Source organism: Melospiza melodia, chromosome 9 (assembly GCF_035770615.1).
Source record: "Melospiza melodia melodia isolate bMelMel2 chromosome 9, bMelMel2.pri, whole genome shotgun sequence".
Taxonomy (NCBI): Eukaryota; Metazoa; Chordata; class Aves; order Passeriformes; family Passerellidae; genus Melospiza; species Melospiza melodia.
In genome coordinates, this window is record NC_086202.1 from 4,281,827 (window position 1) to 4,299,978 (window position 18,152).

The 18,152-nt window shown below is 41.6% G+C and overlaps 1 protein-coding gene across 2 annotated transcripts; it reads right to left on the reverse strand.

The window, feature by feature from the left end:
• Window positions 1-632: 632 nt before the first annotated feature.
• On the reverse strand, window positions 633-18,106 carry ACADSB (acyl-CoA dehydrogenase short/branched chain). Of its 2 annotated transcripts, none has more exons than XM_063163040.1 (11): window positions 18,006-18,106; window positions 13,856-14,015; window positions 13,483-13,583; window positions 12,813-13,019; window positions 12,197-12,367; window positions 11,608-11,733; window positions 11,153-11,245; window positions 9,019-9,108; window positions 6,109-6,246; window positions 4,441-4,540; window positions 633-3,759 (listed from the first exon to the last, which is right to left on the reverse strand). In XM_063163040.1, the coding sequence occupies exons 1-11, from the start codon at window positions 18,045-18,047 to the stop codon at window positions 3,689-3,691; spliced, it is 1,299 nt and encodes a 432-aa protein (XP_063019110.1). In that variant the 5' UTR covers window positions 18,048-18,106; the 3' UTR covers window positions 633-3,688. The 2 variants fall into 2 exon arrangements, with proteins under 2 accessions (XP_063019110.1, XP_063019109.1); XM_063163039.1 differs by having other exon boundaries at window positions 13,856-14,018; window positions 18,006-18,079.
• Window positions 18,107-18,152: the final 46 nt, after the last annotated feature.

Genomic DNA, 18,152 nt, shown 5'->3' on the forward strand with positions numbered 1-18,152 from the left:
CTGAAGGCAGCAAGCAGCCCCTCTTTAGCCTCACTAAAAAGGAATCACTAAAAACTTGACTTTTTTTAGTTTGTCTAAGTCCTCCAGTGTTGCCAGCTCTACACCTACTGAGAGGGAGAATAGCTTCAGAAAGATGTAAATCCAAATGATCTTGAAAAGACAAAATATATAAAAATGCTATTACTGTCTAGTGAGACTGCACATATTTTTGATTTATATTTCTGAATATTTCACCAGAAAAAAATGTTACAGTGTACACTGCATGTTCCTTTGAACAATAAACAAGCTATTAGGGAACACATTGGTTATTTCTGGTTACCCTGAATACATTCTGGGGCTGAGGAAAAGCATTTCTTTAGCTTTTGTGTATCCATACCAGCTCAGGGAAGTCAGACAGCTGCTTTCAAAACAAACTGGGCTTCCAGTCGAGCTTGGCTTGGTAGAAGAACTTGAAATGTGTCTCTCACCGAAAGATTTTCAAGTGGAAATGCAATAACGTGTTAATTAGAAAAGTCTTTGCATAGCAAAAGGCTCCCAAAGAACAATAACTCTGTAGTTGATGTAAGCCTTTTCTAACACAATCTTTACATGGGGAAAAGAAAATATGAAAGAAAGAACAACAGCAGAGAAAAGATGATACAAAATGTTGTATTTGAGTTTTCCAAGTAGTGATTAAACCTTTCTCAGGAAATCTGCCTTGATCACCAAGCAGAACAGAGCTAGAGAAGGTTGACATGACACAGCCTGGTACAAAACCTGCAGGATCTGGCAACAATTTTAAATTACAGATTATCAGAGAACCATGAACTCATATACAAACATTGTATCAACTCAAAACCAAAATTCAGGCACTTTAAAATACATTCTCAATACAGGTCTTTTCTTCTAACCAGGGCAGCTCACATGCAACAACTGATAATGAAGTTGCTGTTCCAGGACAACAGACTGGATGGACTAAGGGCATAAAGAGGGAAAAGTCACTAATAAAATAAATCTTGAGTACATAAAGCAGCTTAGAAGCTCAGAAAGCCTCCCAGCATTGCCCACACCAGCTCTGCAGCCTGTGCCCACAGTGCCAAATGTGGAATTGCCATTGATGACCACCCAAAAATGTCTGTCCCAAAGCAGAACAAGGGCTGGGAGCACTAAACAGCTCCTGGACAACAGCACAGCACTTCTCATTCCCAAGCAAACAGCTGAGTTCAGAGGGCAGGGGGGGATTTCAGGTCCCTTCCAACCCCAACCATTCTGTGACTGCCCAGAATCAGTGACCTGAGCAGCCAATGCTCTCCACACAGGTACCTGTCCCCTTAAAACAGCAAGGAAAGTTACTCAGGGGTTGTAACTGATTTGTGCACAGACTCCTCCACAACATTTTGTATATAAATACAATACATTATTTATTTCTTTGAAAACTGTGTACAAAATACAGCATACATAACAAAGACATGAAAATATTTACAGCTGTAACATTAGTTAAAGGCTTGACCTTGCTTTACTGAGAAGAAAAGCTCATCAGCTACTGTGGAATTGCTGCTGAGGATGTTCAGGTTGTTTGCTGGACTCAGGCATCCCATATCAGACTGTGAGGAATCACATTAATCTCATTTTCCCCTGGTTATTTTTTCAAATGGATACCTGACACAGTTCTACACAAAGAGTCTTTTTACATAATCCTGGACATCCAGCCCTTAACAGTCCTTCAAAGAGCTCTGCACTTTCCTCCACAAAGGGTTTGCTTCTGGCACTGAATTGAATCAGTAAAGTATTGCCAGTCTCACACAGAACTGCAGATGCCAAGCTGAGAGTGTCACAAACCAGGAGATCACAGCAAAAACCAAACCCTGCTTTCTGTGGACACTCAGGGGAGCAAGGCAGATTAAACCTGCCTCACCTTGGCACAACTCAGCACAGCAATCAGCATTAACTCCAGCATCTTGCAGTGTGGTTTTGATTATTTTGGATTTACAGATAAGATTGTGTTGAGCAGAATAAATGTAGTTAAATGCTGTGGTGTCTGTAATCTTAATTCTAGTCTTAGTTCTAATCTAAATTTCCCCAGCTGTCTCAATTCAGCTGAAACAAAGCCTGCAAGTAAATCTGAAATGCATTAATAATGATTAATAATAATAATATTGCTAACTTCAGAAACCATCCAGCCTACCTTCCTACTCTTGTATTTTTGTAAATCTCAAAGCTCTTGATCAAACTGATGTGGGAGGGGCATTTTTATTGGCACAAGGATAATCAGCACAATAATTCTTTGCCCATTACCAGGCAGAGTGTGTACATGGAGGGATTAATTCACTAAAGCAGTTACTTCCCTTTGAAGTCAGAGAACTTTTTAATAGTGCTTTTCATCCTTGCTTGTTTCTTTGTCTAAGGCACTGCTTGTTTTACAAATCCCACTTGTTAAGTGTCACTTGCCCTGGTTTTGCTAGGAAATCCTCTGGGAGTCTCAGCCTGTAATGTTCTAAGCTCCACTCAGAGTGAATCATCAGTGAAAGGCAAGCTTTAAAAATGAGATTCCTCTAAGTCAGCCAAAACCAGAAAACCAATCCTTCCCTCCCCAAAACACTTGAAACAGATTGCCAATTACAGCAATTAGGATGATTTTTCATATATTAAGCTTCCTGTCTCTTGATTATTAGTTAATTAGCTCTCCAGCACTGAAGAGGTTTCTGCTGGAAATAAAATGTCTAATTTTAGAGTAAACAGAGACAAATAAAAAAGCAAATACTTCCCAACCCCCTGCCTTTTTTTCTCTCTTAAAAAAAGGGGAAAACAGTGCTGGAGAAGCACTAACTTCCAGGAGCAAGGAATTCTAGGCTGCAAATTAACAGTGCCTCCCTTTAAAGTTTGTAAAATGCATTGAATGTGGAAAGGCCACTGGGAGGTAGAATCACAGCACTGCCATTACCCAGCTTATATCTGTCCTTTTGCAGAACTACTAGAGCTTTTTTAACCCCATTTCAGAAAGATTTCAACTCAACCTTTTATGAAAGGAGAACTATAAATAGGCTCTTAGATTAAAACCCTTAACAGCTGAGAAGGCTGGAAAGGGAGGTGGATATTATCCACCTTTCAGGAGTCCAAATTGGGGCTGCAAGGGCTTAATTACAAAGATATCCTTAAGAACACACTGAGGGCTGCTGTAAAAATGACTCCAATTACAGCAGCTCCACAGACATCACTCCACCTGGGAGAGAGGAAAGCATCAATTCCCTCTCTGTGCACCCCATGCTAATGCAGCAGCACACCCCAAATGCAGCTCCACCCTACACACCAGCTCTGCTGCACGTGGAGAGTCCTTTCTCCCAAGGGGAAAAACAGAAATGCCAGAGATTTGGATTCCAGGGGTTTGGATTCCAGGGGTTTGGATTCCAGGGATTTGGATTCCTTTGTTTTCACTCTGGCATCTCCAAGTGGAGGTGAACTGCTGGCACAAGCTAAGGGAGCTAAATCCAGTGCTTGGAGGTGTCTCAGGCAGAAAGAAGTTTGGATCTGCATGTGGAAATCATGATTTCACATGACTCACTCCCTCTCCTGAAATGGGGAATTAATGTTTTTTTTGTGATGGTGTATTCTTATTTATGATGCCATCAATGCCTTCTGTAATTACCAATAAATTTACAATTAATGTTAAGGGAAATAATTTTTATATAGCATCAAGTAAGTCCTTATGGTTTCAGTACTCCTGTGCTAAGAATTTTGCAATTGTGCTCAACTGGATATTTGAAGTTCCTTCATATATTGTACCTGAAATCAGAAGAAAACAGATTAGTAGACACTAAATCCAGAGTGAGTTTATGAAGAGAGACCAAAATATCATCCTAAAGCCCAGTGATTATTATAATTATGAAATGAAGCTTTATTGTGCAAGTACTAGCACAGAACTGTAATTATTTATACAATATTATAAACATTCCTATTTTATTATCTGTAACAATAAAAGCACTTTTCTGGCTGGCAACACATAATGCAAAGACATTTTCCTGAAAAGCAAGTCTTAAATAGCCAAAAAAATTAAGAAGTTCCAAACGCTGCTGTAATAAAAGCCAAAGGGTAATATGGCTAAAAATATCAAACTGATGTGCCCAAGGATTATCCTGATGAACAAGAAAGCCTTGAAAAGAAAACTCCACATGGATTCAGATCTTAAAGCAAATGAAATTATTTTTAATTATTTTTTACAGAAATTTTCTTAATAGAATCAGACATGGTGTTTGTGCCTATATTTTGTTGGTATCTAATCAAACATTTTAACTAGCCTTGCATGTACATACATTTATACCTAAAATTTTATATCTGAGCCTTTGAATTATTGTTGATACAGTCTCAAGGAAAAAATATCCTGAGAAAAAAAGCCAGCCCTTCTTCCTCAAACTTTAACAGCACCATTTAATACCAAGAGATACTTGGTAAGGAAGTGGCACTCACCTATCTTGCAGTCACGGTAGTATTTTTCTATTGGGAAATTTTTGGTGAATCCAACACCTCCCATCCATTCAATACATTTACTGGTTGTCAGTGTTGCAACCTGTGAAGAGAGGTTCAGAGTTACAGCATTCAACTTCAGACAGTGGCAGTAAAATTTATACTTTGTACCTGACTAATAACAAAACAGGGAATAAAGCAGTGACTAGAACAGGGGGGAAGAAGGATGGGTATTTTGGTATTCATCTTCAGCAAGCCATTTTAGGATAAAAACAAGATAAACCAGAGGACATCAGGAGTTCACTAACTGTTACAGAATAGTTTCTATGCTGCTCTGTGCAAAAGACCAGCAGTGGTATGCAAGACAGCAAATGCAAAGAGGGAAAAGCCATCCAGTTTTGAGTCATTTTAAGACTAACACATGTGACCAGCTGAAACAGTCACAAATGAACTCTTTACAGTGTCATTTCTCATGCCACAATAAGATTTCTGAGAAAATTAAATCTTTCTTGATAAGTGAAAGTATTAATTCACATTCCTCTTTCAGTGTTGTTAGTTGGTTTTAAAAAATTTATTTGGGGCATGAGCAGCTTACTCTTTGGTGACTTAATTTAGACTCTGTGCATGGACTGAGAAACACAGAATGGTTTGGATTGGAGGGTGTTGGAGCATTGGGGGGTGGGATGATCGGGATGGACAGAGACAAGAGAGCTCTGCAGCCAGGTCATGGAACTTGGGGTTTATTGCAGAGGGCCTGGGTGCAGGGCCCTGCTGGGATTTGGGGTTTATTGCACAGGGCCTGGGTGCAGGGCCCTGCTGGGATTTGGGGTTTATTGCAAAGGGCCTGGGTGCAGGGGCCTGCTGGGATTTGGGGTTTATTGCAAAGGGCCTGGGTGCAGGGCCCTGCTGGGATTTGGGGTTTATTGCAGAGGGCCTGGGTGCAGGGCCCTGCTGGGAGCTGCCAGCCACAGCTGGAGCAGGCCCAAGAGAAGTGAGGGGGAGAGAGGATGAGAGGGTGAGAGAGTAAGGGAGTGAGAGCATAAGGGAGTAAAAAAGGAGAGTGAAGTTCCCGTTCCAATACAATAAATCATCTTCTGTGTTGAATATTCTGATTCTCACTAACCAATCTAGTACAATATACAAAGTCTATAGCATTTACATACAGCCTATAAGAATCATTACATTACCATACTGTGTTACATTTTAAACCCTAAAAACTCCTCTTTGGGCCCCTTCTGCCAAGCTAGCAGGGTCAGCTCTGACCCTTGGACCTGCCTGCAAGCAGAGGATGTTATTCCATCAAAAGGGGATTACCTTTAGCTGGCCATGCCATTGTTTTCCAGTTGTTCAGTAACTGAGGTATCTCAAAGCTTGCTTTCATTTCAATCTCGCTTATAGTTTCCATATTCTCAACATCTTTTGCCAGGCAATCATATTTATAAGGCTTTCCTGTTTCATCTTCCCCAACAGGAGAAGATCTTAAAACTCATCTCAATCCCTTGGCAGAGGGATACCTTCTACTCGCCCAGGATGCCCCAAGCCCCACCCAACTTGGCCTGGAACACCTTTACTGAGATAGAAGTACATCCAGAGCTTGCACAGCCAAGATGAATTCTGAGTACACAGGGGGTAGCAGAAGGAGCTGTAGCAGCAGTGAGGGAGCTCAGGTACCTCAGCAGTGAAGTACTTGGCCATGCTGGCCTCCTTGATGGCCGGCCTGCCCGCCTCCGCCAGCCGCGCCGCGTTGTACGTCAGCAGCCGGGCCGCCTCCAGCTGCGTGGCCACCTGGGCAATCTGGTGCTGCATCCCCTGCAAGGGCAGCACAGCACTCAGAGGGACCACAGCCCCTGCAAGGGCAGCACAGCACTCAGAGTGACCACAGCCCCTGCAAGGGCAGCACAGCACTCACCCACACAGAGCCACAGCCCCTGCAAGGGCAGCACAGCACTCACACTGACCACAGCCCCTGCAAGGGCAGCACAGCACTCAGAGTGACCACAGCCCCTGCAAGGGCAGCACAGCACTCAGAGTGACCACAGCCCCTGCAAGGGCAGCACAGCACTCAGAGTGACCACAGCCCCTGCAAGGGCAGCACAGCACTCAGAGTGACCACAGCCCCTGCAAGGGCAGCACAGCACTCACCCACACAGAGCCACAGCCCCTGCAAGGGCAGCACAGCACTCACTCACACAGAGCCACAGCCCCTGCAAGGGCAGCACAGCACTCAGTCACACAGTGCCACAGCCCCTGCAAGGGCAGCACAGCACTCAGTGACCACAGCCCCTGCAAGGGCAGCACAGCACTCACACTGACCACAGGGCAGCACAGCACTCACCCACACACAGCCACAGCCCCTGCAAGGGCAGCACAGCACTCACCCACACAGAGCCACAGCCCCTGCAAGGGCAGCACAGCACTCACTCACACAGAGCCACAGCCCCTGCAAGAGCAGCACAGCACTCAGAGGGACCACAGCCCCTGCAAGGGCAGCACAGCACTCACTCACACAGAGCCACAGCCCCTGCAAGGGCAGCACAGCACTCACCCACACAGAGCCACAGCCCCTCTGGAGCTGCCAGCAACAACCATCCTGCTCACCATGCAATGCACTCTAAAATAAAAACATCAGGTCCAGCTGGGAAGTAATTCTGTGACAGGGTCTCTAGTGTTGAGATGACCCCAAGGTGTTGGAAAGTCTCTTTTTCCCAGCCCCAAGATCAAAGAAGGAGTCAGGATTCCTTGGCTCTGGTTCTCAAGGTTATTATTCTCTGTTATCTAAAACATTCTTTTCCTGAGGTCTGTCTATCATGTTGGTCTGTGGCACACTGACTGCCTTGGGGTGGTGTTATCTTTTTATACTAAAAACTACATGTACTTTATTTACAATAATTTTCCAGTACCTATCACCTATGTTAGACAGTTTGTCTCTGCTCTAAACCAATCCAAAAGTGCCACCATCACAGCAGAAGATGGAGGCTAAGAAGAAACAGGAGGAAGGACAGGACATGCCCAGATTCCTCCATCTTGCCTCTTGAACCTCCCTTCTAAAACCCCAAAATTCTACATTTTCACCCCGTGATAAATTCACTATCATTCTATTCAAACTCTTGTGGCTTGTAACTCTTCACACAAAGTAGGTAATTGTCTCCATGGGTTAAAATCAAAGGCACAGGTGTTTTTGACTCTGTGCCAAGGTCTCTGAGCCCCCTGTCAGGGTCTCAGTTCTCCAGGGCAGTCAGAGGAATTTCCTGGGTTCCGACAATTCTGTGTTCCTTCTGTGTTGGGAACACTCCTGGGCCACTGAAGTGCTCTCAGGAACTGCAGTCCTGTTTTCCCCTTTCCTGTTCTTGGATTCAGGAGCACTGGGGTTCTTTTTGCCTGACTGGACAGAGGGTTACCTATTTAAACCCAGGAATATAAAGGATAATTTTATCTCAATCTTAACATCCTCCTCAGGATTGCAAAGGCATGAGGAAGACAGAGCTGCATTTTCATTCTGCAACTGTTCACTGAAAAACCAGGTCTGGTTCCCTAATGAGCTTAGCCAAGGAAGACTTGTAAACAAATATTTCTTAAATAAAAGTGGAGATCTAGCAAGGTGGCAACTCCTTTCCTTGCCCCCGAGGCACAAGACAAGATTTAGAAGCAGCTTAAAGGTACAGAGGACACGACTGAGGAATGGATTCAAGGGTGATGGAGCTCATATCTGAATGGTATTACAGAAGAATGGGTTTATTTAAGAACACCCAAATATTATGATCATTGAAAATGAACATTTAGTAGTCTAAAACACAATGAAATCTTTCATCTTATTAGAACATTAACACCATTCCCTCAGATCTGCAGAAATATATAGGCAGGTCAAAATACCAAAATGATTTGGCAATTATAAATTCCATTTCCCATTCAAAAGACGTAGTTCCAATCATTTCCTAGGTATCTATGAGTGCTTCCTAAAATTTGCATAAATTATGAGTAGTGCTAATGTTCCTTCTCTTCAGCTGAGATGTAGGTTTCTTTTAACAAGAAAATTACCAGAGTAATTACAATTATGTATCTTCCTTATTAAACTATACATCATTTTTGCAACAAAGAGTCTTTTTGGCAGTAAGAAACAGATATTATAATGAAAACTAAATGTCTTTGTACAACACAGGAAATCTAATAATTCAGTTTTCCTCATCTTTTTATCATTTATAGTCTCCAGAAAAAGCCCTTCCCCTACACCTCATGAAAGGGTATAAAAACTGGAGCACATTCAGTATAGTGGGATACTAAAATCAGAAGGGAGTTCCATGTGTATTATTTTCAAGGAATGTCAACAAGTTATCAAGCAAAAGGAATATGTTTAAAACATGTAAAGTTTTAAATTATTTGTGTGGTACTTGCAAAGGCACTGAACTGCTGAATTTTACATGGCAGATGAACGTTCATCTAGAATTTTTTTTGAAAAATACTCAGATAATGAGGAGGAGAGACAAGACATGAAGTGGAACATAAATTATGCAAATCATAATACTAATTATACTGTTTATTATGGTCACTATTCTTTCTTGGAGGAAACATGCCATTAACAATTACCTGGAAATCAAACACGCTCTTCCCAAACTGGACTCTCTCCTTTGTGTAGGGAACTGTACGGTCAAAACACCCCTGGGCCAGTCCTAACATCTGTGAGGAAAAAGAAGGATTTGGTCAAAAAAATTGATTCATTAAATGCACCTAATGAAGGTGATCATAATTGGTCATCTTCTGGTCAGGCAGGTTGATATCCAGGAGAAAAGTTATTTTCTTCCTACCTAGATATTGCTAAAATTTGTATAGAGAATCCTAGGAGCCAGAATTTTACAGTTATCACACAAACTGAGGGGAGTTATAAAAAATAAAAGTTTGAGGAACAAACCTTTTACATGCCCATTTCTTACCACAGGCAAGTATTTGTAAAAACACTAGCACTCATTTTTTGAACAAAATTTAAGGGTCAGCTGTAATTGCAAAAATATTAATCTTTTTGATAATTTGTAGTTGCATAAGAAAATGACTATAAACTGCAGATCTATAGATCTACATTACCCTATTAAAGGAAAAATAATCTGAATGATTAATCAAAACTATTTTCATAAGCAAAATAATTTCTCATTTTCTAGAGGACACCAGACTGAATTGCCAGAATTAGCAATTTATTTCAGAATTTAGAAACTTAGTGGTGTGGAAGGGGAGATAACATTTCTTGCACTATCTTCCAACTCTGCAGAACAATTGTAAAAGAATTTTGATCAATTTTGTCTTTCCACGAAGGCAGAAGCAGTAAAGTGTCACATCAGACAGCTTAGAAAAACTACCTTGAATGATGTACAACAGAAAAAAAATTATACAAAGGAAAAAAGTAAAAGAAAACATTGAAGTCTGCTGCTAATCAGCCCCATTATCAGATTTGTCATCTCCTTATATAAATTATAAGAACAAAGTACATCAACTTCAGCACCTGTAATAATATTGCAGCTGCCTTGCACTAAAACCATCTGAAACTGTTTTCAAAGCCACAATTACCTTTTATAAGATCTTCATTATCTTTTAAAACTATTCCAACTGCAAAACTAAACTCAATACCACAGGGCTTTAGAGCTGCTGCTCTTGTCAAGTCCATTTCTCTTAATTTGAAGGTGCCAAGAAGGCAGTAATTAAGATATAACAACTACCTGACCTTAACTTTTAATTAAGGTGTAACTTGGAGTAATTAAGCGTAAAATCCAGACCATGTATTTTACTGGCAGAGCCTTTATATTATTTATATCTCTGGGAACAATGAGGCCCACAGCCCTTTTAAAATGCCATATCAGACAAAGTTTAATCAGAGGTAATCTTTAGAAATGATGGAAAAGGCAGCCCAATCATCAGCATAGAGTATTGCCATGTGGAAAATCCCAATTTCATGAAGATGATTTCTCCTAGTCTGTCTGCAAACCAGGGCAAAAGATAAAGGAGATTGGTAGTACAGAAATATTGCACAATAAAGTATAAGCAAAGAAAAGATTACTTTCAAAAGTAAATTCAAAATATAAAAAGTTATCACAAGTGATTTTATTCTGGGGCTGACTTCCACTGAGATCAGCAGCATTCTGAAATCCAAACTGACTTTACAGCAAAATACAACATTATGAAATAACTCCAAGATTGGTAAATATTCTCCCCTAAGATGCCATACAGTGCAATTTTCAAACACAACAATGAACTGGAGCAGCTCTGCTAGAGAAAATCACATTTATTTTAAAAATAAGTTGACTTTTAAAAACGAGTTGGGAAAACATCAGTTAGCACTAGGTTACATTTGCCAGCCCCATACAATCCCAGCTGGAAGCATTAATTTATACATCTCAGTGTGTTAAAGTTTCCAAAGTTAGTTTTCTTTGTAAAATAAATTTTCATAGTGGAAGACAAGAACGTGGACATAATTCGGAAGCAATAAGTTAACGACCAAAGAGAAGCTAATTGGCATTTAATGTTTTTGCAGTCTATTGCTTATGTCACTATAGGAGGATTTTCCCACTGGCAGCTGTTCCCGTCTTTGCTGTCACTTTGCTACGGGAACAGTGACATCTAGTGGCAATCGAGCTTTTAATAAAGTATTTTCCCAACAGCTTTAAATATTCCACAGATTTCAGTCCAGACTCAAATGATATCCTGGCTGTGCTCAGTAAGAAACCAAATCACCCACCTGTGCAGCAATCCCTATCCTGCCAGTATTGAGCATTCCAATGGCATATTTATAGCCTTGTCCTACTTGTCCCAGGATACTGCTCTCAGGAACCTAAAAAATAAAACCACCCAATTATTCCTGTTCTATTCTGTTTTGCAACTATTAAAAGAGTTCACAAGTTTTAGCAATTGCTCCTCATAAGTGAAGGCATAAAACATAAACCACAGTTTGATTCCTAGGATAGCTGATTAGAGCATTCCATGGCTATAAACTGATGACAGAGAAAAAACTACATCAAAATTTAAGAAATCCAACCCCTCTCTAGACTTCTGTGGAAGAAAGATGCTAAAATATGCCCAACAATCAGTGTATCCAAGGGGAAAAAATAGGGAATTTAGTTAATATTCTTTCCTTATGTGTGGCCAGGTTCCAGTTTTACACAAGTTATGCTTCAAGAGCTGAACTTACAATACCTTCACGTTGTCCAAGGTGACTGGGCAGGTGGAACAAGCTCTGATCCCCAGCTTGTCCTCCTTCTTCCCCACCTGGAGCCCCTCTGTGTTGCGATCCACTACGAAGCAGGTGATTCCTCTGTAGCCCTGGGGGATTAAAAATAATCAAAAACTGGTTTGCATACCAATATCCCTCAAAATCTACACCTACACCCACACTGGGCACAAACCTGATACTTGCATAGTCAGCTATGTAATTTTCCACTGGACATATTTTACATGTTTTCCATTTTGCCTTTTAACAACAGGAAGTTGTCAGCTAAGTCAGAAAGGTTGGAAAAATGTAAGACTGAGTCCTGTTACTCAGAACACCACCAGGGCTGTGCAACCATGATCCTGACATTCTTATTTTCCCTGGTTGGAGGAATTTATTAAATTGCTCAGCAAATTGCTGCCTCAAGTTTTGCTGGGAAAGATCTTTAAAGGTTTGCAGTCAGCTAGGAAAAGGTGCACAGAGTATAAACCTCTAACATGAGATTATCAGTATAAAATCCACAGTTTCATATCTCAGCAGTTGTCACTGAAATGCAAGAATTCTGTAGCAACTTACTAAGGATGGGTCTGTATTTGCCATGACAAAGAAGACTCCTGCATCTTCTGCCAAGCTAATCCACATCTTTGAGCCATTGATAATGTAATAGTCTCCCTTCTTTTCAGCTCGAGTCTTCAAGGAAAAAGCATCACTGCCAGACCCAGCCTCTGACAGACAGAAACTGCCTAACTGTCAAGGGAAGGGAAAAAGCCAATTTAATTTTCACAAATAGAAATAAATCCTATAAGGAAAATACTTATAAGCCAGCACAAGTCTCTTAAATTCAAACATTTTAACCTATTGCATTGAAGTAACTGAGTTTCAGCTGTGAAGATTAAGAATAGAAACACTGTGTAATTACACATCTCTCAAAGTCAACTGCTTTACAGTTCTTTTCCACAGTAAATTAAATTTTAATGAAACTAATAAGTGCCTTTCCACTTTTACCTCTCAGCTACTGATGACAGGATGTATCTATATCACCACAGATCTCAGCTCTAACCAGTGTTTCAAAGTTCACACATATTTTCCAGAGCTGCAGACACACATTAGCCACTGAAAAAAAAAATCCCCACTAACATTACTAAACAATAATATAATTTCAATAGTTAAGTCAAGTAAGACTTTGACTCACTGTATCTTTGGACACCCTGGGCAGGTAAGTTCTCTTTTGCTCTTCTGTTCCATAGGTGGTAAACAATTTATTTGTTAGAGTGTTTTGGAGTTCACACACAAGAGCCACAGCTGGATCAACCTTGGCCAATTCTTCCACTGCCAGTATGATTGAAAAAAATGAAGCTCCAGTTCCTCCATATTCTTCCCCAAGCTCAATACTCATCAGCTGAAATGGAAAAGGTGCAAATGTATAAATGTGTTGGCCCTGATAGCTGGAAAGGCTAAAATTGAATCCAGGAATGAACACCAGGATTTGGGCAATGTAAGTCCTCATGGCTGCCCAGTAAGGCACAGAGGAATATTGCTTCTCTTCTCCATCAACACTTGGAGTCATGGCCTTTCCAGCATCCAATTAAAAAAAATTGAGGGAGGGAAGACAAGGAGCTAAAAGATAAGGTGAAGTATGTGGTATGGGGGAGATGGAAAAAGAATTACAGTAAAAGATGGAGTGATAGTGCTGTAAAGAAAGCTGTCGTGTGATTGACAACTCCAAAATGTTTAATTATTCATCAGTTCATTTGAATTATATCCCTAAATTTTTTTCATCTATAAGTCTGAACAAGGCACAGTTAGAGATACATAAAATGCTGTTACTTTTCAAATAAAAGATTAGGTAAAGGTGTGCAGACCCCTTGTTCAAACAATCCCTGCACGATGGACTCTTCCATTTTCGCATTCTCGTCCATTTTTTGCACGAAAGGCGCAACTCGTTCCTGGGCAAACTTGGTCACTGCAAAGAAGGGAAGAGAGAAAACAGTAAATATTCCATAAATAAATAAATAAACAGTCTCCTTGGGAATCAATGTAACAGGAATGTGGTGCTTCTGACAGGTTATGCATGTCAGAAGAAAAAGAAGCCCAAGCAATATCAGGCGTAAAGCACAACTCCCCCAAAACATCTCAACATTTGACTAGAAATAAATAATGAAAACAAAATTTTAAGCTCAAATATCCCTTCTACTTGAACCATTTCTGAATTTTAACTGCAGAGATGATAGCTACCCATGTCTTTCAGCATGGCCTCCTCTTCAGTGAACGTTTGAAGTGGAGCACAGGCAAGTCCATCACTGGCCACGTTTGGCTTGAGCTCTGATTTGGAGGATCTGAAAGCACAGGGAGAAACCCTCCAAGGAGCCAGGTGTGCTGGAATGTGTCTTCTCAGCTGCTGGCAACAAACACAGGACATGCAAACAGTCAGATTTGTATGCAGACAACCACATCTAACTTCACCCAGTGCTTTTATTCAGTAAGTTATTAGGAAATATAACTTAGATCTACTGTTCAGCCTGAAAGCTTTTGAGAAAATATAACCTTCCCCTCCCCTGTGTCCTAAAAGAAAATATCCTTTAATTACTTTTCTTTTAATATGAAACAGTTTTCTTCCTGGAAGTTTACAAACTTTTATTCTACAAAGTATGCACAAGCATTTTTTAGTCAATTTTAGTGCTTACAGCAAATAAACCCTGCTGATAATATTTATTTTTATAGATGATTTTGCAAGTCTACTGCAATATTCAGAGAAGTGAGTACTACTTCTGTAATACTCACTTCAGAGTGTATTTCAATTGAATTAATACTTTCATTGACAAGAATGATAAGAGTAAATATAAAATACACATATAATGATTTTTACAGGCCTGTCAACTTTAATTGACTGACTTTAGCATTCTTCCTGTTTTTCTAGGGACCAGCAACTCTTACTATATTTTTATTTTATTTTATATTATTTTTAAAATTTATTTTATTATATATTATTTGATTATGTATCATTTCTATTTTATTAAATTTATTAATAATAAATATTTATTTTTTTATATGTTATTATATATTAAAATATTCATTTTATTATACATTCTTTTAATATATATTATTTATATTTTATTAAATTTATTGTTTAATAAGAAATATTTATTTTATAATACATTATTATTTATTATATAAAGCAATCTGACAGCCCCTCATGTGGATTATTGGCATTTTGCTGTGAAAGGGCCTAACTTTTAACTGCACTGTGGGTTTCTCCATTAAAACTGAATTCTTACCCACCACTTAATGATTTTCAGAATGAGCACACATTTTGTAGACCAAGCCCTGGCATTTGAATGCTTCTGTACAGGTAATTTCCACACAGTTAAAATCCCACAGTCAGTATGCTGATAGTGTAACTAATAATTAATGTGTCTTATTTGGTTGATTTATTTTAAAAGCATGGGAAGGAACTAAAACTAAATGATTAATGCTTATGGTCCCCATTTATCCACAATATATAAGAATAATTTCAAGAAGCGTTGGTTATCCAACCCAAAGAGTAGAGGGTGAGCATTTTACTGTGGGGAACAGTATTAAGAATGTGGCAAAAGTCACCAAAATGAACAGAAGTGGCTTTTGGGAGGAAGCTACACACAGTGATTGTCAGGGCATGGATAATGTGACAGCTGTGTCCCTCAGAGACCTGAAAGCTTTTGTGTTCAAAGACTTCATTACCTCACAGCTGACTTTAGAAAGGCAAATTTGGTATGAAGGCCAATCTGCTTTCCCAACACAGAATAATTCCTTAGGATTTTAAAGAAGTTGGCATAAAGGATCTGGCTCAAGAAGTAATGGGCTAAATTGAGTAGCTAAAACGTTCTCCTGAAAAGCAGCACAGTTTGTCTGTGTCCCAAAAGGGCAGAGCAATGATTCTGTTCTGCTCCCCAAAGGCACTCTGGGCTCATCTCTGCTCCACATTTCTGGCACTGCTGCCCTGTCAGTGCAAAGTGTGGAGACACCAATGTCCCAGCAGGACAAGTGCTGACAGAAACCCCCAGCAGAGACACAGCTGGGCCATGGGGGATATAAAAACACATCTGCACAGGATTTGGGGTGATTGTGACCCCCAGAGTGAGGAACAGACTGGCTGTGCCCCCAGCAGGCGCCTGCTCAGCCCACAGAACACAGGGCAAGCCCACAATGCACACTGTGGCTGCAGCATTCCTCCAGAACCAGCAGAAATCTGGGGTCAGGAAGTAAAAATTCCTTTGATCCTTTTAATAATTCCCCCTCTTTCATGTTGGCTTTCAACACTTGTCATCTTCCTGGCTGGAGAACTGATGGGAAGCACATCCATGAACTCTTGTGGAGACAAGCAGCAAGAGTCTGCTGTGATGAGGAAATTCTGATTTTGGCACATAAAATAAAACCCAAAAACAACAAGCAGAAGTGGTAACAGAGAAAATAAATATTGCTGTGAAAATTCAGTGTTTATTCACATTTAACACCCCTGGTGACATAAAACAACCACTGGTGAGCAGGGCTAAATTATGAGTACATTTGGGTGGTCAGCAGTAGCTGCAACACCTTCAAATGGTGATGGAGTTACTGTGGGTGTTCACAAAATAAAGAAAACATTGTTTTAATAGAGATTAAAGCCCATGTTCTGGGAGCAGTCAGGCAGGAATGGATTATGTGCAGGACATGCAGCAATGCTGGGGTCACCTGACACCAGGTGTGCAAACATTCACCTGTGCAGGTCTGTCCTTGGCCAGGGCTGGGAAGGAAAAAGCTGAGCACACACAGGCACACTTGTATTTACCACTGGGCTGCTTCCTGAGCACTGGCAGGGCTGCAAACCACACACAAACCTCCTGCTCCCTCCACCACTTCATTCCCAAGTACAAAGAAAAGAGTGTTTTCCTCCATGGTGGCACAAATAAAGTAAAACACTGGGAAGGTGAATCCCCTTCACCACCCCAGGGTGCTCCAATCCCTGCCCAAGCTGGTTCAGGCATTTATCAACCATGCTTTGGTCAGTGATTGTTTGAGACACTTTGCTCCTTTGCAGGAGCAAAGGAATATTGCTAAAATTCCTAAAAAGGTCACCTTGAAAAGTTTTAAAACCAATGGGATGCATGCAAGGATGGGATTAATGCTGGCAACTCCCACACAAAGAGCAGCAACTCACAGCTGTTCCAGAGGAATAACAGCCCAGTGTGGAAACTATGTTTTAGGTGAATATTTAGATTTAAAAACTAAATAAACAATCAAGTCACTGCATTATTGTGCAGCTTTCTTTTCTTAGAGGCCATGTAAAATCACTAATTTCAGGCAGTTATTTAAACAGCATGTGCATTACTTAAATCCTTGGCTGCTGCTTCCCTGCCTTTTTTCCTGCTCCTCTTCTGTAGGTGGTGATTTATGCTGCTACAGGATTCAGACTGCCTCCCCTACTAAACACAGGCTTTTGAGAACTGGCTGCTGATAACATTGATTTTTCCGTTTATCTCAATTTTTACCTCCATCCCCAGCTCTTTAAAAGATCAGTTCTCCTGTTTTCCTTGTTTGTTTTACAATATACAACAAGATTTTAATGCTGGCCCTGGCAGCATCATTAAGATATAAACAGAAAAAAACCCAAAGCAATGTTTTCCTCAGCTCACTTTGATAGCCTTGGTGACTGTCACTCCTGTATCCATCCCAGCTGGTTTCCACACAGCTCCTATTTCCCAGCAGAGGAGCTCCCCAATGGGAATCTTGCATTTGTTTCTAAGGTTGGTTTTCTTTATTTCAGTTTATTTCTAGAAGCACAGCACCCCCAGGAGCTGCAGGATAAGGTCTCACCGTGCAGAGCTCAGGCATGGGTGGTTAAACCCCGGGGTCTCTGCGCGTTTTTGTCACAGCCCCAGTGCCTCAGGTGCGTTTAGCAACACCAAGAATATTCCGAATTGTGAGGGACCCAGAGCCAGCATCACCCAGCGCAGCTCCCGGCCCTGCAGACCCCCCGCAATCCGCCCCCTGAGCAGCCCCGGAGCGGTGCAGAGGCCGCCGGAGCTCTCGGGGCCGCTCCCCGGCAGTGCCGGCACCCCCGGGCAGAGCTTCGGCTGCTCTGTAACTGAAGGAGCCCCCGGAGCGCCGCTGCTGCCTCCCCGCATTACACGAGACACACAGAACCTTCCTTAGCGCCGAACCCGACCCCGCCGCCCCACACACAAACCCCCAGGGCAGAAGGACAGGAGGACGCTTCCCCATCACCCTCACGCCTCGCAGCGCTGCCCCTGCAGCCGGCATGTCCAGCCCCGGCCAGACACCCGCACCCAGCAGCGGCCTGGGGAGGTGCCGCTTTCCCCTGTGCAGCTTTCCCTTGTCCCCTCATGCCTGTCCCGCCCTGAGGCGTCACCTTGGCGCAGCCCCTCAGCCAAGCTCCCGCCGCCGCCGCCATTTTAGCGCCCGCCCCGTGACGTCAGGGCCAACTCCCGCGTGACGTTAGCGCCAACGCCCCCGTGACGTCAGAGCCAACGCCCCCTCCTCCGCTCCCGCCGGCGCG